This window comes from Lynx canadensis, chromosome B1, assembly GCF_007474595.2.
Source record: "Lynx canadensis isolate LIC74 chromosome B1, mLynCan4.pri.v2, whole genome shotgun sequence".
Classification (NCBI taxonomy): domain Eukaryota; kingdom Metazoa; phylum Chordata; class Mammalia; order Carnivora; family Felidae; genus Lynx; species Lynx canadensis.
The window spans coordinates 48813451-48837619 of NC_044306.2; the positions used below are offsets into that span (position 1 = coordinate 48813451).

A 24169-nucleotide genomic window follows, 5' to 3' on the forward strand; every position below is an offset into this window, starting at 1 on the left:
CCAAGGCTTTCCAGAAGACTGGCTTTGCATTTTTTAATTTATTAAGTGACAGCAGCCACGACAAGTGCCAACTGAGAAAATAACATTAGGGCGGTCATTTGAAAATAAAATTGTGTTAGCAGATCGAGCCATTGTTTAAATACAATGCATGTTCAGTGCTGTGCTCTCGGGCTCGAGGTTACACTGCAGCAGGGGCACGTGCTCGGGGCTGACGGAATCCAATAACTGTGTGCATATACGGCTGCGGATTTAAGAACTTTCCAATGAGAAAGCAGCTGGCGAGGCCAAGGCTGGTGGCTCCCACAGGCTCTTCTGAGGATTGCCCTTCCTGGGCCTGGGCACGGGACTCATCGGGTCCTCTCCTCTCTCCCCGCTGACCTCTCAGGAGGAGGACTTCATCCGACCCAGCAGCCGAGAAGAGGCCCAGCAGCTATGGGAGGCCGAGAGGCTCAAGATGAGGCAGATCCTGGACAAACAGCAGAAGCAGATGGTGGAAGATTACCAGTGGCTGAGGCAGGAGGAGAAATCCTTGGTGAGAAGCCACTGAATCGTGGGGGGGAGGGACCCCCCGCCCCCCCGCCCCCCCTACCCACCCCCTCAGCCCCCCACCTTCTCCCCGCCCCCTCGCCACCCCCCCCCCCGCCCTCCAGCCCCCTCGGCCCCCCAACTTCCCCCCTCCCCCCAGCCCACTCCCGCCCCCGCCCGCAGCGCTGCTGAGCACAATTTGATCAACGCACTTGAATGGGAGCCATGTCCACACCACCGTGTCCATCTGTGTCCTCTTGCCTCCCCGGATGATGAGAGTGAATGCCCTCCATGCATCCTTGGGGTTTTCAGTTCCAGAATCCTAAGTCATTTGCTTTGGTTTCCTCCTCTGCAGGACCCCATGGTGTACATGAACGATAAGTCCCCGCTGGTAAGTCACCAGGAGAAGGTTCGTCTTAAAGCGAAGGCCTGGGAAGGCATGGGAGACAGCGGGACCCCCAGCCCCAGGCCCCCTGCCTGCCCATCCGTTCCCTTTTTGCCTCTCACCTCGGGAGCCTCTCTTCTCCCATTACTTGGATCTCCACGAACCTCCATTCCTGAGCTCCCGCCTTGATCGACACCCACAGTGCATCCTTCCTCTGCCATAGGGCCCTCCCGGCCCCTGGGACAAGAGCTCGCCGGTGTCCCCCTGCAGCTATGACCTCCAAGAACACAGTTGAGGGCGTGGGGAACAAGTCAAGGTCGGGGGTGAGGTGTCCCGCGAACCTCATTGGTGACACGTTCTCTCTCCTCCCTTCCAGACCCCAGAGAAGGAGGCCGGCTATAGTAAGTGTCTGCGCCCTTCCTTTTGGCAGGAACTTCTGCTTGACATCTTGCGTGGAGCCCCCATCCGCGCTCGCTGCCCACTGCAGACAGCAGCAGAATCTGCTTGCCATTTTAAGAAACTCTGCCTGTTTCAGTTCAGAGTGTGCAGAGAGGGTCCGTCTGGGATTTGGTATTTAGTCTCAGCTCCATCTACCGCCCCCACTGTCTCCCTGCCCAGGCCTCTTCTTGTCTCCCTCTGTTGCCGGGGTCCTCAGCCCTCATCTCAGTGTATCTCCTTCTGCATTTATTTGGAGATGTTAGTGGTTCTTCCTATCTCCCCCTCACTGTGTTGGAGGCTGCCTGCAGGGATAGTAAAGTTGCTCCGCCCGCCTCTCCCAGCGGATGCCTCTCCTCCCTAGGCCCCTAGGATGAAAGAGAGAGAGGGCCCTAGGGATGGAAGAGAGGGGACAGGGGCAGCTAAGCCCACAGGGCCTTTCCAGAAGCTGCTGCTGAAGGGGGTCAGGAAGTCAGCAGTGAGCCAGGCTCATCTTTGTCATCCTAGGGAGGGTGAGGCTGATGATCATGGTGATGGTGATGAGCAACCAGTGACAATGACAACAGTCACAGGAAACTCACCACTAGCCAAGCGCAGGCCCAAGTTGCTTGCAAATGTTAGCTCTGACCCCACAGCAACTCTATCAGATAGGCGTGATTCATCGTTACGCGGGGCGCCAGGCTGGCTCAGTCGGTTAAGTGGCTGACTTTTTAATATTTATTTATTTATCTTGAGTGAGAGACAGAGAGAGAGAAAGCAGGAGAGGGACAGAGACAGGGAGAGAGAATCCCAAGCAGACTCTGCACTGTCAGCACAGAGCCCGACACAGGGATCAAACTCATAAACTGTGAGACCCCGACCAGAGTTGAAACTAAGAGTCAGACGCTTAACCAGCTGAGCCACCCAGGCGCCCCAAGCGTCCGACTCTCCATTTCATCTCAGATCGTGATCTCACCCGTTGTGAGATCCAGCCCCGCATCCGGCTCTGCTCAGGCAGCACAGGGCCTGCTTGGGATTCTCTCCCTCTCTCTCTGCCCCTCCCCTGCTCACACTCTCTCTCACTCTCAAGAAACATTAATAAATAAACATTAAAAAAAAAAAAAGGTCATTACGCCCATTTTACAAAGGACAGGAAACTGAGGCATAGGAAGGTCAAGTAACTTCGAATAGTGTGGGTCTTCTGCCGTTTCACTTCCTTGAACCCCAAACACTCAAAGCAGACCATTAGGGAATCCTCACAAGTCTACCCCAGGAGCTGCTCTGGCACCAGGTCAGGGGCTCCACAGCCACCTGTTACTTCACAGAGTGAAGTTTCTTCCCCGTGATCACCAAGGCCAGCGTGTGTGCTATTCCTCAGGGGCCAGTGTGTGTCCAGCAGGCGCTGGGACGTCTGTGCGAGGACTCCACCTCCGCTGCAACTTTGGCTTTTGCTTTCTGTAAAATGGACAGTGGTGTTTGACTATGGGAGGACCAGGGGGACCAGAGCCCATTTACCCAGGCACCCTCCTGGAAACACCTTCGGGCTTAGTTTCCCTGGGGCTCCCGGTAGCAGAAGAGAGGAGGTTGGCTTGGTTGGCAGCAGGTATGAAGGGAAGGGCCAGGGTGCCGAGACCCTCCCCGCCCCCCCCCAACTCACTCTCCCTCCTCCTTGCAGCGGAGTTCACGGGCCCCCCACAGAAGCCACCGCGGCTGGGTGCTCAGGTACGTGTTGGCTTTGCCGAAGCTGGTGATGAGTTTGAATCAGGGTTCCACGAGACACAAGGCTATGAAGACTTCACAAATAACCCAGTCCTGTATCCTCACATAGCTGAGGCCCAGAGCGAAGAAGTGTCTTGTCTAAGGCCACACAGCTAACTCATGAAAAAGCAAGGGGAAACCCAGTCTCCTTGCCTCCCGTGCTCGCTCCCTGATGTGCGGGAAGGCTCGCTGGCCCAGCCCTAGGAGCAGGACGTGTGGACCCCCTTCCTCTCTCAAGCTGCCCCCTTGGCTTCCTACACCCACACGGTTCCTACTGTAGCTGGTGTTCCTCATTCTAGAACAGTGGGTGTGAGCCTTGGCTGCCCATTAGAATCATCCAAGGAGCTCTGAGAACCACCTGGCCCCCAAACCCGGGTGATGGTTTCGTTGGTCCGGTGTGAGGCCAGCCAGAAGTATTTTTTTGCTTTAAGACTCCCTAGCAGACTCTAATCTGAGAACCCCTAAAAGCAGAAGGGAGGGGATGCATCCCCAGGACAGGGCACTGTTAGGTCAGAGAAGAATCTTTTCAAACTGGGCTGGCAGCCATGTTGGCATCAATAGCGTCTGCGCAAGAAAGAAGAGCAGTGTCGTCCAGACTCATGACCCTCCCCTCTGGCTGCTTACTTCCCCCTGCCCCCAGTCCATCCAGCCCACAGCCAACCTGGACCGGACCGACGACCTGGTGTACCTCAATGTCATGGAGCTCGTGCGGGCTGTGCTGGATCTCAAGAATGAGCTCTGTCAGCTGCCTCCTGAGGGCTATGTGGTGGTGGTGAAGGTGAGAGCCGTGGACGGGGCAGGCGGAGGCTGCTCATTCTGGCCCTGGGCGGAAGGGCGGTGGCGTCGAGCTCCCTCGTCTGCCCAGTAGGCGACTTTCTCAGAAAGGCTCCCTTTAGCGCAGGGCGGTCAGAGGGAATTTAGTGCCCCGTAGACACGGAGGGCACATAGCAGCCCGGGAGGACTCTTCCCCAGGGAAATACAGCTTTCTCAAAAAGCAAGAAGTGATAGTCCCCCTCCTCCCTCTCTCTCGCAGAACGTGGGCTTGACCCTGCGGAAGCTGATTGGGAGTGTGGATGATCTCCTGCCCTCCTTGCCATCATCCTCCCGGACCGAGGTGGGTGTCCTCATCCCAGACTGTGTCCTCTGCTGTGCTTCACGCAGGAGACTCAGAAGGACCATGTGGGCAGCCTCGTTTCCATCTGCAGGGCCTTCCTCACAGGACATGTGGCTCCACACAGCAAATCTGAGCAGGACCACTAGGGGGCTGTGTTTGCACCCAGGGACATGACCAGGCTACCAGGGGGAGTCTCCTAGTTTAAGTCTTACAGAGTTGCGGTAATTTTGCATGAGGGCGTGCACAGGTGGACAGACCTTCCCTTTCCCTTTTCCCCTCCGGTGATCCTTTATCTAATCACCCACCACACTAAGGCTGAAGTGAATGTATCATCAAAATAGCAAAATAGTTAAGGTTTCTTCAGTTGATCATTTAAATAATTTCCTTTTTTTTTTTTTTTTTTTTTGTAAGTGAGAAACAATTACTGAAAACCAAAATGAAAAGCTTGGTGTTCTATTCTGAGACTGTGCCTGGGGTGGCCAGAATAATGGCCCCCTAAAGGTGTCCCCAGCCTAATCGTCAGAACTGTGACTATGTTACCTTACTTGGCAAGAGGGATTTTGTAGGTGTAAGTTAAGGATCCTGAGGGGCGCCTGGGCGGCTCAGTTGGTTAAGCGCCTGACTCTTGATTTCAGCTCAGGTCATGATCTCACAGTTCATGTGTTCGAGCCCTTGCATTGGGCTCTGTGCTGACAGCACAGAGCCTGCTTGGGATTCTGTGTCTCCTTCTCTCTCTCTGCCCCTCCCCCGCTCTCTTTCTCTCAAAAATAAATAAATAAAAACATTTTTTTTTTAAATTTAAGGGTCTTGACATGGGGAGATTATGCTGCATTACCCAAGTGGGTGCAGTGTAAGTCCTTGTAACAGGGTTGGCAGATGCAGACATCCTATGAGAGTCAGAGAAGGAGATGGGATGACAGAAGCAGAGATTGGAATATTGCCATTGCTGGAAAGATCCATAAGCCAAGGCAGGAAACAGCCTTTAGAAGCTGGAAAAGGCAGGGAACAGATTCTCCCCTAGAGCCCGTAGAAGGGGCATAGCCCAGCTGTCCCCTTGACTTTGGCCCCGTAGGGCACATTTCAGCCTTCTGACCTCCAGAAGTGTAAGAAACTAATCTGTGCTGTTTTAAGCCACCCCATTTGTCTTGGGTTAGGACCACAGCCATAGGAAACTCTGAACGTAGTTGAACGCCGAACAATACCGCCTCTCAACATGTGTTGGTTGTCTGTCTGGAAACCAGCCACGGAGCTCAGGAGAACCCCGGGCCCCCTGCCAGGCTGTAGTTTGATTCCCCATCTCGCATTGGTCAGCAACACAGCCTCCACTACCTGTGACTGTTCAAGACAAGACAACACAGGAGAGTTTGGTCATTTCCCGGCCTCCCTCTGGGTGGCGGCAGCAGCCCATAGAGGAGCCCTGCTGGAGCTGTCCCTTCTGATGTGAGAGCTCCTTACCTTCCCTCTGATGGCTCAGGTCATTCATTTCACTTGGTAAATATCTCTTGAGTGTGGAGTAGTGCTGAGCAGTGTGCTAGGCTCTGGGGATATGGCGGCGAAAACAAAACCCTACAGTTCAAATCATGATCCCCGGTCTCTTGGTTTGACGGTAGACAGCTAACAAATGACTAAGTGCCCTTGACCCCTGACCATTCACTCTAACCTTGGGCCAGCATGGGGGACGCTGCAGAGAAGGGAGGGTCTGCAGGGCTGCATCATACAGACCCAGCACGAGGTGGGCTGGGGGCTGGGGCATCTGTAATGTCTGTCCATGCCAACCTTGGACTCAGCCCATGCCTGGGTCAGACCTGCCCCCCAGCGAACTTCCAACTGCTTCAGCCAACACCAAAGGGGATGCGTGCATGGCTTAACCTTTGTGGCCCCTCAGACTCCCAGCCTCTCTGTGCGCTTTTCTTACAGATTGAGGGGACCCAGAAGCTGCTCAACAAGGACCTGGCGGAGCTCATCAATAAGATGCGCCTGGCCCAGCAAAACGCCGTGACCTCCCTGAGTGAGGAGTGCAAGCGGCAGATGCTCACAGCCTCCCACACCCTGGCCGTGGACGCCAAGAACCTGCTCGATGCCGTAGACCAGGCCAAGGTTCTGGCCAATCTGGCCCACCCGCCTGCAGAGTGATGGAGGGTCGGCACCACCTGCCTGCGTCTTCTGCCCCTGCCTGTAGTGTACCTCCCCCGCCCCCCACCCCCGGCCCCTGCCTTGCCTTCGGTCACATGGGTCTTCTCAGGGGGAAGGCTGAGGGGAGTCCTCCCCTTGCCACTTTGCACGACCCCCTCTCCCCACCCCAACCCCCAGACTGTGCTGCTCAGGCTGCAGCTGGAAAGAGGGGACTCAGGGCTACAGATGCCAGGGGGTGACAAAGAGGGCTCAGAGGGAGCCCTGCTGCCACTGGCCACTTCCTCCTCACACCCGCCGGCCCCACTTTGGGGGGGAGAGGGGTCACACTGGTGCCCCTAGTGGCCACGATGGCTTTATGCATGGACACGGCAGGACCAGTGGAACCAAGCTATTCCTTCTTCTTCCGCTCACGGAGGTCCCCTGATGCAGAGGGACTGGGGAGGGGCTTTCCTTTGGGGGTGGGCGGCTGGCGAGATGAGGGACGGGCCTGGCTTCCTTGTACAGTGTATATTGGAATTTATTTAATGTGAGTGTGGTCTGGACTGACAGCCGTGTGCCCCCCTGAGGGGGGACCTGGGACACAGTCCAGGAACAAGCTATTGGGAGTCCGGGCACAAGACGCTGTGTTGACGACACGCCAAGCGTCAAGGAGAGGGGGAGAGATGAGGCCAAAACAGGACTTGGACCACAAGATTGTGCCTCTCTTCCCTGTGCCCTTTCTCTCCCTTCCCTGACTCTGCCCCTTCCTTCTCTCCCTCTTTTCTTACTTCTCCTTTTCTTCCCCTCCCCCACCGCCTTCCCAGCTGCCCCACCCCTCCCTTGTGTTGGTGCAGAATACTCTTTTACCTTCTTTCTAGTTGACTTGTGGATGAATTAAAATTGTACCATTTGCTTTGTGGTTTGATTGTTTTGTTTGCTTGACCTGCTCTTTGTGGGGAGGGGGACACTGGCCTCGGGTCACAACCCTGGAAGAAATCGACTGTGCTCTGTTGGGCGCAGCTCCAGAGCCAATACTGGGCTGCAGCACGGAGGGGTGCATGGTGACGCCAGGGCATGGGGTCAGGTGCGTGCTCCAGTCCCTTCTCCCCTGCACCTGACCGAAGGGTGACTTTCCAGTGGGGACCCAGGGCAGCCCCCTCCAGGGCCACACGAGGACCACCGATGACAGTCTCCCAGCTGGGGCTCCAGCGGGGCATGGGTGGTCCTGCGGATGCTGAGGAGGGGGTCCCACAGCTGAAAGAGCAGCGGCCTCAGCCTCATATTTCATCTCTTTACTCACATGCAAGGTGGATGGGAGACGGGCTAGCATGAGGGAACATCACGGCACAGGAGATCGGGTCTGGGAGAGCCAGGAGGGAGGAGAAGGGAGGCTGGGAGGCTGCCCCCACGGGATTTAAGAGGAGCCAGAAACCAGATGTGTCACCAAGTCTTGGGAAGAACTGAGGAGTGGGGGGCTGGGCCGAGGCATTGCAGATTTCCTCTGTGTCTGTCAGGGAGAGGTGAGTGGGGGGTTTGGAAGGAGGGTACCCAAGAGCCCAAAGGGAAGCTGGAAGTTCGCCCTGCTCGGCCTCCTCTCCGGGGTCCCCAGGCTGTCTGGAGAGCCCAGTGTCCGTCTGCATCTGCCAGCGGCTGAGGTTCTGCCCTCCAGGGGCTGGACAGGCAGGGGTGAGGCCTGATCCTGGGGCAGGAGCTCTTCCAGTTTCCAGCATGTGGCCGAGGGGTGCAGATTGCCGGATCCCAAGGTGTGAGGGTTCCATGGCTGCACAGAGCAGCTCAGAAGCCACTGCGGGACTTCGGGAAAGACCAGGAGGCCAGGCTGGGAAAGGGAAGCAGGCCTGCAGCTTCTGCCTTTACACAGCAGTCTCGAGGTACAGAGCAATCCAGCTCGTTCCCGTCAGTCACTGGGAGCAAAGGTCCCGAGCGTCGAGCACCACGTGTCCTATAGAGGGTTGGGGGGAGCAAGCTGCAAGCTTGAGTTAGTCAAGAATGGCTCAGGATAGCTTCCTGGTTTGTTAATATGCATTCAAGGCCAGATGGCACCCCCGAAGACAGGGACTCTCAGCGCTGCCAAACGTCTTGGGGCCGCTGGTGCTGAGCCAGTTTGTAGCAGTGGGTGTGGCTAAAGGTGAGGAGAAGCCAGGGGTTCCAATGAGCTTCCAAGAAGGTGGGATGGCCCAGCTACCTGCATCCAACCACACATCCCTCCACCACCTAGAGGCCCTAACCTATACCGCCACCTGTGGCCCCGCTTCCCCCTTTCTCTCCTTCCAGAAGAGTCTTTACCATCCTACTGTTAGACCTGCAGGATCAGAATGTGAACTTGTTTTTCTACATGGTTCAAAGACACCCTAACCTGCCTTTCCAACCTCCTCCCACTGCTCCCACCCCGGAGCCCCATCTCAGCCTGCCTGTTCTCCTAGACACTTCGTGCTCATTCCTGAATCCAAAGGGCTGTTCACAGCCTTTCCACCCCCAGAAGCACCCTCTCCCCTCTTCCCCATGCACCCATCCTTTGAGGTCTGTTCCTCTCCCCGCTGGATCACTCCGCTTGGACCTCCTGTTAGTGTCTTCCTGGCCCCTGCCAGAGAATCTTATGTGGCTTCACACCGTCACCACCATATTGTAATCTTCTTCACAGCAAGTTCCTTATTTCCTAGCTCATCAGCATCCAAAGCAGGGCTCTGTGCCCAGCAGATTCTCAGCACATAATACAGTAACAAGTGAATTGACCCAAGGAGTCTTTGATGATTAGGCCAGTGTAGGGACTCCACAGAGAGGCACCTGCAGGCAGATGGTGTTGACCCCAAAGGTGTTCTCTAGAGGGGACAGCGGTTAAAGATGGTCAAGCAGTGCCTCCTTTGGGCCAAAACAAGGAACAGGAAATCAGATCATTCCAGCCAGGAATGGAGGGAGAAAGAGTCCGATGGTCCCCAGGAAGCAGACGATGATAAACAACCAGAGGAATATCCTATCAATGACCATGGCCACATACTTCCAGTCTTCCTTCACCTGCAGGTAGAAAAGGACTCACTGTGACAGAGGTCAGGCCTTGGGAGAGGGGAAGTGTCCCACCCATTCACAGCCCTGTAGCAATGACACTGGGGGCAACAGGGGTGCCACCGAGAACTTGGGGAGCTAATGTTGTCCCAAGACTCAAACAAGCCTCTCCTAGTGATCCCTGTCCTATCCCACCCCTGTGACCTCACCCCAGAGCCTTCCCATAGACTCTCAAGTTCCAGCTAAGGGAAGCTAGAGTTTCTACAACCACCAAGGGGCATGGGTCTTCTCAGGGGCCTACAGTGATTTAAAGTCAACACTCAGCAGTTACAAAATGGTGAAGACTTTGCTGCCCCGGCATCACCTCCCACCCAATTCCCCCATCCACTGCAGGAGTTGGAGAGGAGGAGGTAAGCAAGGGTAGTGTGGCCCAGGGAAAGGGGTGGGGCCATGGGGGGGCGGGGCTATGTGGAATTTGTGCTCAAAGACCAAGCAAACAGTTCTGGATTCCTACCTGCTCCTAGATTAATGATTAATTTTCCTTATCTACTCAACAAGGCCACCCACTAATAACCTCCCGGCCTTTCATCCTTCCCTAGGTTAAGAAATCTGTGATTCTGAGCAGTGGCCTGCTGACCTAATAATACTGGGCACAGCAGGGACCGAGACGGGGAACCCGCCTGGTACAACCCAGGTTCCTCAGGGTTTGTGGGTGAATAGTGAATTCCACAAAATGCCCAGAACCCACAAACAAAGAGAACTGGGAGGGAACCCATCAGGACAGAGGAAGAAGGCTGACAAAGCAGCAGCCGGATTTATCTGATTTATCGTCTCCTGATGATAGTCCCTCCACCTCCCTCTGCCCCCTTGCCTCACCACCTATAGGGTAATGGTGATAAAGGCTGGCGTGAGGATGGCACGGGGAATTTCAGCATCTGAGGACCCTCCTTCTCTGGCCTGCTGTCCCCCAGTGAGCCTTAACCAGAGCATCCTTGGCTGCTGTGCTACCACCTGCCAATTAGTGTCTTAAGAGCTGCTAGCTAGAAGTTCTTTATCAGTTTAGTCCAGACTCCCAAGGGCCACACTGAGGGAAGTGGGTCCTCATGAAGGAGACCAGGTGGCCCAAACTAACACCTTGGGGTGAGGTGGTTCCCTACCAAGCTGGTGGAATCACCGAGGGGAAGAGCCCCTCTCCCGGCCCCCACTCACCGAAGAGTCAGCATCCTCAGATCGCAGGTGATCAGCAATATAGTGCACACCTTCAAGTGCCTTCTGTATGCGAGGTGACAGCAGAAGCCCGCCCTCCTGCAACTGGACCTCCACCCTGGGCCCTGAGGCCCCCTGAGGTAGACCACCGTGGCCACGGAGGACACCCATGGAGGGGGATAAGTGAGCTGCCCACCCCCATCTGTCTTCCTCCTCCTTTTCCTCCTCTCTCTCCTCCGCATCCACGTTGGTCTCCAGCCAGTAATGAGAGGAGCTGGGCTTCAGATCTGGGGGGTCACGGGGCTCCAGGGGGGGCACAGGCCGGTTCATCAGAAGCCACCGGGGCACACAGCCCAGAAAGGCCACCCGCACCCAGTGGGGCATAGTGTGGGTGCGGGGGGAGCGGTGGTGGACATTTAGTACAAAGACCGTGATGACGATGGAGAGCGTGACGAAGATCATGGTGAAGAGCAGGTACTCGCCGATGAGCGGGATGACCAGGGAGGTGGAGGGGATGATGTCCGTGATGAGCAGGAGGAAGACGGTGAGCGAGAGCAGCACGGAGATGCAGAGCGTGATCTTCTCGCCACAGTCGGAGGGCAGGTAGAAGACAAGCACCGTGAGGCAGGAGATGAGCAGGCAGGGGATGATGAGGTTGATGGTGTAGAAGAGGGGCAGGCGCCGGATGACGAAGTAGTAGGTGACGTCGGGGTAGATCTCGGCGCAGCAGTCGTACTTCTTGGTGTTGTAGGTGCCCGTGGCATTGATGATGGCCCACTCGCCGCTCTCCCAGTAGTCCTTCAGGTCCACCGTCTGCTCTGTCTGCTCCAGGTCGATCTTGGCCTTGTCGTACGTCCAGGAGCCAAACTTCATCTTGCAGTTCTGCTGGTCGAAGGGGAAGAAGGTGACGTCGATGCTGCAGGAGCTCTTGTAGATGGCCGGGGGCACCCAGTGCACAGTGCCCGTGGAGAAGAGGTGAGCCTTGGTCATGTGGGTCACCGCAAACTCCCCATCTGCACTGGAGACAGGAGAGGAGCTGGAGGACCCGGCACAGCCTGCCTGCCCAAGCCAGGCTGCTCCAGACAGCCAACAGCAGGGGACCCCGAGAACAAAGCCGGACCTGGCCAAGTTGCGGGGATTTACGCAAGCGTGTGAGACTCTTCCCGGGCATATTCAGAGCGACCTGAAGGAGTGTCTTTCAAACGCTGTCTTTTTAATTACAAAAGTAGGAATTTTAGGGGCGCCTGGGTGGCGCAGTCGGTTAAGCGTCCGACTTCAGCCAGGTCACGATCTTGCGGTCCGTGAGTTCGAGCCCCGCGTCAGGCTCTGGGCTGATGGCTCAGAGCCTGGAGCCTGTTTCCGATTCTGTGTCTCCCTCTCTCTCTGCCCCTCCCCCGTTCATGCTCTGTCTCTCTCTGTCCCAAAAATAAAATAAACGTTGAAAAAAAAAATTTTAAAAAGTAGGAATTTTAAGGAATATAGGAAAATACCAAGAATTTTAGGGATGCCTGGGTGGTTCAGTCGGTTAAGTGTCCCACTCTCGATTTTGGCTCAGGTCACGATCTCACGGTTCCTGAGATCGAGCCCCGCGTTGGGCTCTGAGCTGACAGCATGGAGCCTTCGTGGGATTCTCTCTCTCCCTCTCTTTCCCTCTCTCTGCCTCTCCCCTGCAAGTGTGCAAGAGCACACGCACACATGCGTGCACTCTCTCTCTTTCTCGAGATAAGTAAACATCTAAAAAGAGAATTTTTAAAATAACCACATTAACATTCTGATGTTATGTTTTTTTTTTTTTTAATTTTTTTTTTTTTCAACGTTTATTTTTGGGACAGAGAGAGACAGAGCATGAATGGGGGAGGGGCAGAGAGAGAGGGAGACACAGAATCGGAAACAGGCTTACATCATATATGTTTGATTGACATACAGATCGTGTATATAATTTTTTACATGTTTATAAACCCATGGGGCATATAGTCTCATTGCCTGCTGGTATTCATTTAATATGTTAGAGTGATTATGTATACTTCCTCCCCCCAGCAGATGGTCAGCAAAGCCCTTATCTAGGGTCTTGCCTTCTCCACCTGGGATCCTTAGCTCCTTGCTCAGAAGAGACCCAGCATCTCTGCTGTTGTAGAAAGATACCTCCTTGACTTCATCCATTTACTGTGCGTTTCTGCCTGGGCCTCATCCACTAGGGGCTGCACGGGAGCTGTGGGGGGATGGGATGTGGGACACGGGCCTGCCCTTCAGGAACCTCGAGGAAAGGAGAGGCAGCCCTGCACACCTACACCACAAAGGAGGCAGTTTGGCAGCAGCACTCCAAGGGCAGTCCAAGTGCTCCCCAAGACACATTGGGGGCGGGGGTGGGGGTGGGAGGACCTCCCCAAGTGAGCAGGGTCACCCTGAAAGTAGTGGGATTGGCAGAGAGATGGGGTGAAGAGCCTACCAGCAAAACCTGGGTGGGGAACAGAGGAAGAAGAGGGGAAAGACAGAACTCAGTGTGTGCTCAGGTTTGGGGGGCAGGGCATAAGAAGGGGTGGTAGAAGGGGCGCCTGGGTGGCACAGTCGGTCGCGTTTCTGATTTTCATGATCTCACGGTCCGTGGGTTCGAGCCCCACCCCGACGTCGGGCTCTGTGCTGGCAGCTCAGAGCCTGGAGCCTGCTTCGGATTCTGTGTCTCCCTCTCTCTCTGCCCCTCCCCTGCTGGTGCACGCTCTCTCTCTCTCTCTTTCTCTCAAAAATAAATATTAAAAAAATATTTTTTTAAAGAAGGGGTGGTGGGAGATGATGTTTGTGGTGTCATGGGGCTAAGCATCCAAGGACCCACAAAGGCTCGGGGAACACTGGAAGAACAGTGACCATTCGCTGGGGGCTTCCTGATAGCCTGAGTCCCTGATTCCCTGGGGGGTAGAGGGGGCAGGCGGTGCGGTGGGCTCCACACCCCAGCATTTAAGGAGCCTTCCTTCTCCTTCCAATTCCCTATAAGGCAAGGGAATCAGAAGAACACACGGGAAGACAAAGTTCTTTCCCATGGAGAAATTCCAGACCACAGATTGGAAAAACGGGATTGGAAACGGGAACTTTGATAGTAACAAATATCAGGGCAAACTTTAATTTTTTTTAAGGCATTTTTTTGTCACCACGCAGAATTACCACTAGATGGCAACATGTGCCCCATTCTGAGGAAGGAAAAGTGCAATTTCCTTGATCCTTCAGTTTCGCCTGGAGTGGAATGCCTCCATGGAGGAGACCTTTCTTTGAATGTCTGCAAGAATTTGGTTTGAACTTTCATCCTATCAAAAGACTTTCCTGTTATAATCAAGTAACACTGGCCAAAGCTTTATTGGCAATCCCAAACATCAGGTGTAGGATTTTGCTCCTGACTTCTGCCAGAAACAGCGACATGAAGGATCCTGGGCACGAAGGATCCTGGGTACTGGCTCGGGGCGGGGGGGGGGGTGGGGGAGGTGGGAGGGGGCGGCTCTGGGGCACAAAGGGGTCCGTGAGTCCAGTGACAGCAAACACTAGGCACCTGCAGTGTTAGACCTTCCAGAAATCCGTGCTGAATGTGTGTTTACAGATGTTCAGGGCTTTGGGTCTGACCAGGGATGGGTGGTGTAAAGGAATCATTGTCATTCCTCTTTGACCTATCTGAAGACACCAAGACTCCAAAAGTGGATCTGTCTCCCTTTGTTTTATTGTTTAAAAATAGCTTTTCCAAATTCGGGCCAAATGAACAGGGAAATCCTAGGCTACATGGGTTTCTTGGCTGTGCAACTTCTAACATGTAAAATGCTGTCTTGTCCTAACATTTTCCAAAAGACTGGGGCCAGGACAGGAGAGTTAACGATATACAATGTTATCCAAAATTATTTGACCGCAGGACTACTTTTCATACCTATTTATATCTCTGAGAACTAGCACCCTTTAGAGCCCACTTTAGAAAACACTGTTAGAGAAGCATAATGCCAAACAGCTTTTACGTTTTGATTTCTATAGAACAGTTTTTGTTTAATTTTTTTTAACGTGTATTCATTTCTGAAAGAGAGAGAGACAGAGCACAAGTGGGGGAGGGGCAGAGAGAGAGGGAGACACAGAATCCAAAGCAGGTTCCAGGCTCTGATCTGTCAGCACAGAGCCTGACGGGGGTCTCGAACCCACGGACTGTGAAATCATGACCTGAGCCCAAGTCGGACGCTCAACCAACTGAGCCACCTAGGTGCCCCTTAAGTTTTGATTTCTAAACCAAGAATTACCTGATAGCAAACACACAAATGGAAGTATAGATCTCTATACCTTCTTTAAAAAAAAATTGTGGAGACGCCTGGCTGGCTCAGCCAGCTGAGCATCTGACTTCGGCTCGGGTCATGATCTCACCCTTGGTGAGTTCGAGCCCCGCATCGGGCTCTGCACTGACAGCGCTGAACATGCTTGGGATTCTCTCTCTCCCTCTCTCTCTCTCTCTCTCTCTGCCCCTCCCCTGCTCCCTCTCTCTGTATCTCTTGAAATAAATAAAAATTAAAAACACTAAAAAAAAAATTGTGTTGGTGTTCTTGGTGCCGTCTTTAGACTCTCCTTGGCTTTTATTAGCTTCTCGTCATTATGCTCAAAGACGGCTCCTTTTTGGTCTTGAATACAAGACAACTGTCAATAATACGAGTTTTAAAAAGTACCCATACCAAGTGAGTTTGCTCCCTGGAAGGTGTTCTCCCCTCCCCCACGCCCCCAGCACAGCACTGTGCACTGATTTAGAGTGGATGCTCACTCAGTAAGTTTGGGTGTCTGAGTGTGAGAACACAAGGAAAGAAATATGGAACCAAGAGGAAGGGGAAGGGGGTAAGGATGAGCAAAGCAGGAGTTGAGAGGAAAGCAAGGAAGCAGGGACACAAGAAGGTACCGCCCACGTCCAACCCAGCCGAGCCTCACTTTATCCGCCCCCCACCCCAGGGGCCTCCCAGGGGCCTCCAGGATCCCTGGTTTCCTACTTGTTGTAGAGGACAATGTCAGGGATCCAGATCATCTCGGAAGGGACCCGGAGGGATGTGATGTTGCCGAAATCGGCCGGGTTCCAGTGCAGCTTGTAATCATTCCACTCCTGTGCATGGGGGGGGGGGGGGGGGGGGAGGGGGTCACATCACCGGCACCGCCCAGGGAGCCACCTGGGCACACCTAGGGCAGCCTGGGGACACCCCAGCAGCTGGCGGGGACGTCCCAAGCGCCTCTCCTAGCCCCACAGAAGGGAAAGGTCTGGGAGGCTGGGCCAGGGCTCTGAGCTGGGGATCGGAAGTCCAGCCTAAGATCAGCATCCCCCAGCTTTGCCCCAACTCTAGTACGAGCACACCAAGACCATAGGTCACCCTAGTCCCGCTTCTAGTCCTCATTTTGCCTCCCTAGCAGGAAGACCCTGGAGAGCCACCTCACTCACTTGTAGGAACATTTATTAGCGCCCCACAGTTTACGTATTTTTACACCCTCTGTCTGGGAAGAGCCTTAGCGGGAGAGCCGGGCAGGGAATGCTGAGCACGTGGCAGTATTTCCCCATTTTAACAGGTAAGGAAACTGAGGACGAGAGAGGTGAACACATCCTGCCAGGGTTATGCAGTGACTTCCTGACTGTGCTTCAGAGCGCCCCCTGGGAGTCCCAGCAGCAAGGGGATGCGGGGGGGGGGGGCAGCCTTGCTCCCAGCAGCTGGTCCAAGTGAATCTTTCCCCCCCAAACCAGGTTAGCATTACCCGCTCTCTGAAATTTCCCTCTTTGGCATGATCATAGTGGTGAGCAATGTGGATTTGCATATGGGTTTATTGAATGCCTCTGTGAGTTTTATGAAGCCAGGGACATCTGTTTCTCACTCTGGCTCCCTAGCACCACACCCCTGGTGAATGCTCAGTAAACGTGTCTCTGAGCAATGAAAACAATGCCTCCTCCCTCTAAAGCTGTCTGGTCCTGTCTCTGGGAGGGCTTCCCAGATCTCTTCTGGACCTGAAGGAAACAACCACCCCCAACAGATGATGACTGGGGTCGACACACAAGGCTGTCCTTTGCCTCCAAGGGCTTATCATAATTAAAATAATGACTACTACCATTTAGAAACCCACTTTTGTCACAGGCCCTCTAGATGGTTCTTTCTAATCTTCACAAGCAATCCTGTGGGTTAGGGTGAGGAAAGTGACGTATGGAGGGTGCTTGAATCCTGGCCTCCCCTGGCCTCCAAGCCTGCCCTCATTCCAGGGGCCATTTTGCTTCTGTACATCTGCACTAAAATAGCGCTGTGATGCACCCTTGGAAAGGGTCTCATGAATGATGCCTTTTCCCCTCTAAGGATAGTCATGTGACGTTTACACAAAGCATCCACCTGGGTAGAGATCCAAGAAGGAGAGAAGGGAAAGACAAGCATTTCCAGGAAGCAGGAGCATGAGCGGAAAAGCACTGGTCTAGCTCAGTGGTTCCCCAACCTCAAACTTCCAAGCCCCATTTTCATAATTTTTTCCAATATATGTGCACCACCTGTCTCATCATGTGCTTAGCATTTTCCTTTAAATTGGTTCGCCGTTTTTAAACTTACATAAATATTGAAATTTTATGTCACTGACGTAACTAGAAAACCAAGAGCATTTGAAAACATCCACTAGAATATAAATACACGACTATTACCAAAAGATTAGCGAGGCAAGTAAAATCGTCTCACAAAACACTGCCGTTGGTACCCAAACCACGCTTGGGAAGACACAGACCTAGCTGTGGTATTGACCGCTCACCTGTAGAGGAAGGCTGAGGTGCTCAGAGGAGCCAGATTTGCAAAATAAGAAAGGTTGAAACGTTCGTAAAATTGTCAGGATTTCTCAGGGCGTTGAACAATTTTGAAAGGGACTGATCTTCAGAAACCTATCCCCTTGCCCCTAGACCATCATCCGTCTAGCTTTTTGGTTCAACCAACACATGGAGGGCATCTACACCAATGGGTTATATTAATTGGCAATTGGTTGCCGATGCAGGCAACGGTTTATACTATCCCCATTTCACAGATGAGGAAAGTGAGGTTTGAGGCTGGTCAGAGGTGGTGCTGGTTGGCCTGCCTTCTGCTCCAGTGCTCCTTCCTCTGCTTCCCACCCCAGCCCCCGAAGCCAAGGTGACGGGCTCATGGGGACAATTACGGCAGCCCAGGTTCTAGGTCTCCCCCTGAACTTCGGGACTATGTGGCTTCCCAAGTCTCTTACTATTCTGGGCCTCAGTGTGCACATCTGTAAAGATGAGCTATGTGGCCCCTGACAGCCGCAAGGTGAACATTGTCAGAGGGGCCTGCTCCACACCTCCAACCTAAGCATTCAACTATAAATTAAGTGGCCAGCATACTGCCCCAGGGCCTATGGAGGCAGGAAGGACACCACTAGCCACTTACAGAAAGTAAGGCAGTCATTCAAAAGACTCAAAATGGAAATGCCAATCAAAATTCTGATTGTTGTGGTTTTCTGGGTACGAGCCTCTGAGATAGGAGATGGTTAAGTTACCAATGGGGCAGAAAGACGGAGTATGGGGGGAAAGTAGACAGAAGGCCAGGTCCTCTTTCTCATGTGCTCTCACCATCTCCACTTCGGGGCCTGGGGAGGGGCCAGGCAGAGCGCGAGGGGGTGAAGAGGAAAGGAATATATTCAGGCTCTAATAAAGCCTGTGCCCCCCAAGTTCTGCCCCCAAGGACGGTACATCAAAAAGGGTCACACATTCTTTTCCAGGATGGATGCAGGCCAGTTTTCAGACCATAAGAAGCCAGCAGCTTCATCTCCTGACTCTGAGGACCCTGGCTCTGGGGTGTCTGAACCACCAGGTGAGGCGTCCAACTCCCCTGCGGGAGAGAACTCATGGAGACACCCTGACTATGCCTGAAGAGAAAGAAGGCCCTGTGGACCCAGCTTCCAGAACCTTCCCGAGCCTTCCAGACACCCCTCCTAAGGAATTGACATGAGTCAAGCGCTCTTAGAACCTCCAGAGCAGACCACAGGTTAAACAGCACCAAGTATCACCAGTAGTTGCCACGCAAAGCAGAAGACATCACCCAAACTCCTGGCCATAAAGCTATGAGATATGACAACTGTTACTTTGAGCCATTAAGTTTCGGGGTAGTTTGTTAGGCAGCCTAGACGTGGAACACCCAGCATTCTCCTGCAGAAGGAGCCTGCGGTTCCAAGTTGAGCACACCTGGGCCCCCCTTTTCTAGCTGAGTTGCACTCAGCTTCAGGCTTTCCTCAGCTGTAAAAGGGGCAGAATGAAACCTCCTTTGGGTTTTCAGTGACAACTCAATAAACTGATCTCCAAACAATAGCCGGGACATAGAAAATGCCCATTCCCAGAAAGGGGGTGACTGGGTTCTTGTAGGTGACATTCTCAGGTACTGGGCTTGGAGTCTCAGAGCACAGCCCCTACGAGGAGCATTCTGCAATCGGCTGGCTTTGGGAATGTCCCAAGTGGTAACTCTTGGGTGAAACATGAATTCAGAATCCCGCTGAGAGTGAGAGAGTCCTGGGTGGGTCTGGGGTCCATGGGCTCCCTCCCTTATTCTCGCCCCAACCAGTGGAGAGAATCTCACCTGCTTTAGCCAGACGTTGGTGGTCATCATTTGGTTCTTCTCATCCTGACCGGTAGAGAGAATAAGAACAGGCAGTGATGGAACCAGCCCCCCAAAATAGGGTAGAGTGGGGTGGGACGATGCAGGCCCCCTACTCACCAGAGGAACCTCTTATGCGACACCCCAAGCCCAGCCCAATTTACCATTCCCTCCCGATACTGCCACCCTTAGTCAGATTCTTCAAGATCACACGGGCCACTTGGGTCCTCTGACTTTGTGTCCAGTGGAACAAGCAGGGCACTTAGAAAACCCACTGCTGCCAATCACTGCCCTCTCAGGAGGGGGTGTGGGGCTGGGAGAGTGGGGGGTAGGGAGGAAGGACCCCGGGAAAGGGACCTGTGGTCTGGGGGCTGATCCCGAGAGGGAGAAGTATGGGGGACAGGCGCACCACATCGATGAGCTGGGCAATGGACAGCCCAAAGCGCACGATCACCACATCTGAGGTGTTGGGCACTGGCCGTGCCCAGCGGTTGTAGCCCCTAAAGAGGTGTTTGAAGAGTCGGTCCTCGGCTTGGGTATGGGAGGCTCGCTGTGCTGACCCTGCAGACAGGAAGGAAGAGTGGGGTCTCCAGGAGTCCATGGTGGTGGGTGCTTGGGTCCCTCCCCCATCAAATCAGAACCACTGAACCTCAGTTTCCTCATCTGCAAAATGGGGACTCTATCCAGAGCTGGGCTCAAAACATTGTTTTGAGGATTCAACATAATAAAGTAGAACTTAACAAAGCAACCAGCACATGGCTGGGAGCCCAAAGGGGCGCCCAGGTGGCTCAGATGGTTAAACCTCTGACTCTTGATTTCAGCTCAGGTCATGATCTCCTGCTTTGCGGGAGTGAGCTCCACGTTGGGCTTTGCAATGAGAGCACAGAGCCTGCTTGGGATTCTCTCTGTCTGTCTGTCTGTCTCTCTCCTTCTCTGCCCTGCCTCCTCAAGTAAATAAATAAACTTAAAGAAATGTCAGTTACGCTGTGACTATTAGATAAGAAGGCATGGAAATAAGTGCTGGACAGGGAGGCAGAGACGGAGGAACGGAGAAGAAGTCAGACCTACAGATAACATGCAGCCTAGAACTGAAGAGCCCCCAGGGACAGCGATATAGGGGAGACACCTGGTTGGCATGGCGTGAGCTGCAGGGAGAAGGGCTTCACCCACCACAGCGAGCCTTTCATTCCCACGCACCAGTCAACGAACCGCTAATGCTAACCACAAAATCCTCTGCTACTTCAGGCATCTCCCCCATTTTTGCTCCAACCACTGGCATTTGCTCCTTCTTATCAGCCAGGCAAAGTGTCCCAAAATTGTGGATGGAATCGCTCGTGTTTGTTTTCACCGCGCTCTGCACACAGCCTCACTCTTCAAGGTTCCCCCGCCCGAGCAAGCCAAGAATGCTGCGCTGAAATCCAGAAAAGCACATCAGTAACAGCAGTTGCCATGTACTGAGCGCCCACTGTATCCCAGGGGCTCGTCCCAGACTTGCATCTCACGTGGTCCTCACGACAGCCTGGGGCAGTTCGCAGAACGAGGGGCATTTTGCAGATGAGGAACGCTGACCTCCGGGAGGCTCGAGGTGCCACAGCCCCCAGCATGAAAGCCGCGAGTGCCCCGCCACCTTCCCGCTGTGGGAGGAGCTACTCAAGTCCCCTGAAGCGCTGGCAGCTGCCGGGAGCCCACCTGCAGGAGTCTCCTCCATGTGGCACGGGAGCCTACAGGTGCGACATGATGTCCTAGTGATTACACGCACTCACCTGCTGGGCTCAGAAGGAGCCACCACAGACCGAGCCTCATCGCGGACAGGACTGCAGAGCGGGAAGGGCCCATGGCTTCAGAGGATGGGGTCTGGTTTCCCCTGGACATCAGAAGGAGGGCAGGCCAGGGCTTTGCTGTGGGCTGAGGCTCAGACCTGCTTCCCCAGTAGAGGGTCCAGTTGCTGGCACGGCAGAGCTTCTGCTGGACGCCACACGGCCCTTCTCGCTATAGAACCTGAGCAGGTCACAGAAGGGGGCTTAGGGCTGTGCATCCCTGACACGGGTGTGTGTGCCTGGGTTCCTCACACTTCACAGAGCTGTAAAAGGTGAGCACGCAGGCCTCCCACGAGTAGAGGGCTCTTGGGCTCTCCCTGGCTTAAGTGAGGATCTAACACCTTCTTCTCTCTCTGGCATCAACCAGCGACTCTGGCCTGAGAGAAACCCTGACACGCTGGACGGAGGGGGGTGGGTACAAGATGGGACTGGAGTCCTCACTGCTCTGGCCTCAGTGTTGCACCTGTAAAATGGAGATAATCACGCCGCAAGAGGTGGACAGTGGAAGAACTTGGGTGCTGTTCACCATAGCCAAAATGGAAGCACCCAAATGCCGACGAGCTGATGAAGAAATACACGAGGGGTGGAATGTTGGTACCATGGAAGGGTGCGCTGACCTTCTACAGCATGGATGGACCTTGGAAACATGCGAAGTGAAAGACACCAGACACACAAAACTACGCGTGATGTGACCCTACGTATATGAAATATCCAGAATGGGTACATCTGTGGGCACAGAGAGCAGATTAGCTGCTTTGGTGGGGGGCTGGAGGGGAAAGGAGAAGAGGGAGTGACCGCTAAGGGTACAGGGTTTCTTTGGGGGATGGTCAAAATGTTCTACAAGTACTTAGTGGTGTCTGTTGTTCCGCTCTGCGAATGTACTACAATTCACCAAAATGCATATTTTAAATATTTATTTATTTTTGAGAGAGCACGTGTGCAAGCATGCACGCGTGAGCAGGGGAGGGGCAGAAAGACAGTAGAGAGAGAATCCCAAGCAGGCTCCGAGCTGTCAGCCCAGAGTCCGACATGGGGCTCAATTTACCAACCGTGAGATCATGACCTGAGCCAATATCAAGATGGGATGCTTAACCCACTGAGCCACCCAGGCACCCCCAAACTGTACATTTTAAAAGGATGAATTTTATGATATGTTAATTATATCTCAAAAAGCTGTTATTAAAGAAATAAACATTTTCTGTATTAATAAAAAATAGCCAAGTCTCTTTAGACTGTAGGGACAATAATATAGGCTAGAATGTGGATCTCTGATTCACAACATGGTTCAGGGGCACCTGAGTGGCTCAGTTGGTTAAGCGTCTGACTCTTGATTTCGGCTCAGGTCATGATCTCGAGGTTTGTGAGATCGAGCCCTGAGTCAGTCTCTGAGCTGACAGTGTGGAGCCTGTTTGGAATTCCCTCTCTCTCTCTCTCTGCCTCTCTCTCAAAATAAATAAATAAATGTTAAAAAAATGATTCCAGTGGTAAGAAGGACCTGATGTCAAAGATGTGAGTGAAGTGTTAAATATTTCACAATAGAGGGAGTTGGGGAAAAGCTGTATTTTTAAGTTAATGTGTTAATATATATAGTATGTGATTTAAAACGTTTGTTACTGGAAAAATTCAATATTACCCTAAAAAGTTTACATATTCAAATTAGCACTTTCCTCTTCTTCTTCTTCTTCTTCCTCTTCTTCTCCTTCTTCTTCTTCTTCTTCTAACCACGCTTCTTATTGGCAAAATAAGGATGTCTACTGTTCAGCCACAGTCTGCACGTGTCAAATGCCAACTCTGTCCGGCACCAGCTGTGTCCTTGGGACACAGTGCAGATAACGGGCATGGGGTTTCCCTTTGGGATGATGAGAATGTTCTAGAACTCGATACCGGTGATGTCTACACAACATTTTGAATGGCACTAATGGTAAATTTTATGTCATGTATATTTTACTGCAATTTAAAAAGAAAAAAGAACATGAGTGAAAGGGATTTTAAAATGCAGCCCCCGGGTCCATCCTCTCCTGTGTGTTCCATTCTCATCTGCCAGGCGACTCTGCCCCTACTCTTGGAGCAGCGATTCCATCATTGATGTCCCACCTCTCCTCAAGCCTGTCCCCCCACCCTGCCTGCCCTCCTGGAGTTCGCGAATGTGGCTCTGAATCCTGGCCACCACTCTCCTGACTCAGGACTTGGGCAGGGCACTCAAGCCCTCTGGGATTATCTGGTGCAAGGATACAACAGTCTCTGCCTGCCTACCCCTCAGGACGGGTGCAGGGAGGGAGCACGAGGGATCATGACCACCACAGCGCCTGCAAAGTGCAGGGGGCTGGGTAGGAGAAGTGGAGGCATGGGGTCATGGGGACACGAAGAGCCCACAGCCTCCCGCGTTGATGGCTTGTGTCAGCTTGGAGGGAGAGAGCGTGTGGGAGGGGTTTCATGTGAATTTCACTGTGCTGGCAGTTCTGAAATATATGTATTATAATCTGCTTTTCCAGAATGTGTTTGGGCAGAGAAGGTGCTCCTCTATTGATTTTCTTGGGTTTCAATTCAAAGACTTATTAGAAATTGACAATTACATTTATCTCCTGTTCCCTCAGGAGAATATGGCCCCTGACCACCAGCCACCCTTACCCTCATGCCACACACTGCAACTCACCCTTGCCCCAGGTTTCCTCACTTAGCAGTCCTACCCCGCTCAGTTCTTAGATCCTTCCTGCCCCCCCCCAAAAAAACCCCAGAGGGCAGGTGGAAAAGGCTGGAAGCCCCCAGAAGGTGGCTTCTCTAAAACATCTAATGAGTATCAAGAGAACAGTGCACAGCTCTCCTGGTGGGACAGGGGGAGGGGTGGGGGGCTCCACGATCCAAGTGGGGTGAAGCAAGGGATCCTGTCAATGGGAAAATGGGAAGCTTCTTCCGTAGATACCTCCCCCAACACAGACTCCTTCTGGAGCAGCTTCTGTCCAAACCGCAATTTCTGGAGCCTAATTATTAGGAGTTCTGTAATGGGAGCGCAGCTTTATATATACATGAACTAACATCTCGCTACACATCATGCATAATGTTTGCGTGATGCCTGCCCCAGCCTGTGGGTCTACATATAGCTCCTGAGGCACAGATGAACTGCAGCGGCTGGGTCTGGGGGCTCAGGCCCTTGCAGGTACAGAGGCCAGCCTCCTGGAGGCTTCCCTACAGCAGACCCAGGCAGAAGAAAGCACAGCTAATTAAT

The 24169-nt window shown here is 53.3% G+C and overlaps 2 protein-coding genes across 2 annotated transcripts in view; one reads left to right on the top strand and one right to left on the bottom strand.

The window, feature by feature from the left end:
• The window catches only part of PTK2B (protein tyrosine kinase 2 beta), a 126052-nt gene extending 118831 nt beyond the window's left edge, over positions 1-7221 (top strand). The window contains 7 exon segments of the mRNA XM_030312656.2: positions 386-532; positions 881-916; positions 1287-1311; positions 3000-3046; positions 3723-3860; positions 4116-4196; positions 6114-7221. Of these exon segments, the coding sequence (XP_030168516.1) occupies positions 386-532; positions 881-916; positions 1287-1311; positions 3000-3046; positions 3723-3860; positions 4116-4196; positions 6114-6329 (690 nt within the window). The 3' untranslated portion in view covers positions 6330-7221.
• A 1991-nt stretch (positions 7222-9212) lies between these two features.
• On the bottom strand, positions 9213-21027 carry CHRNA2 (cholinergic receptor nicotinic alpha 2 subunit). Its single transcript, XM_030312657.1, has 6 exons — positions 20893-21027; positions 19539-19690; positions 19112-19156; positions 15518-15627; positions 10536-11550; positions 9213-9338 (listed from the first exon to the last, which is right to left on the bottom strand). Exons 1-6 carry the CDS (start codon positions 20999-21001, stop codon positions 9213-9215), a joined length of 1557 nt encoding a protein of 518 aa, XP_030168517.1. The 5' UTR covers positions 21002-21027.
• Between the last annotated feature and the right edge of the window lie 3142 nt (positions 21028-24169).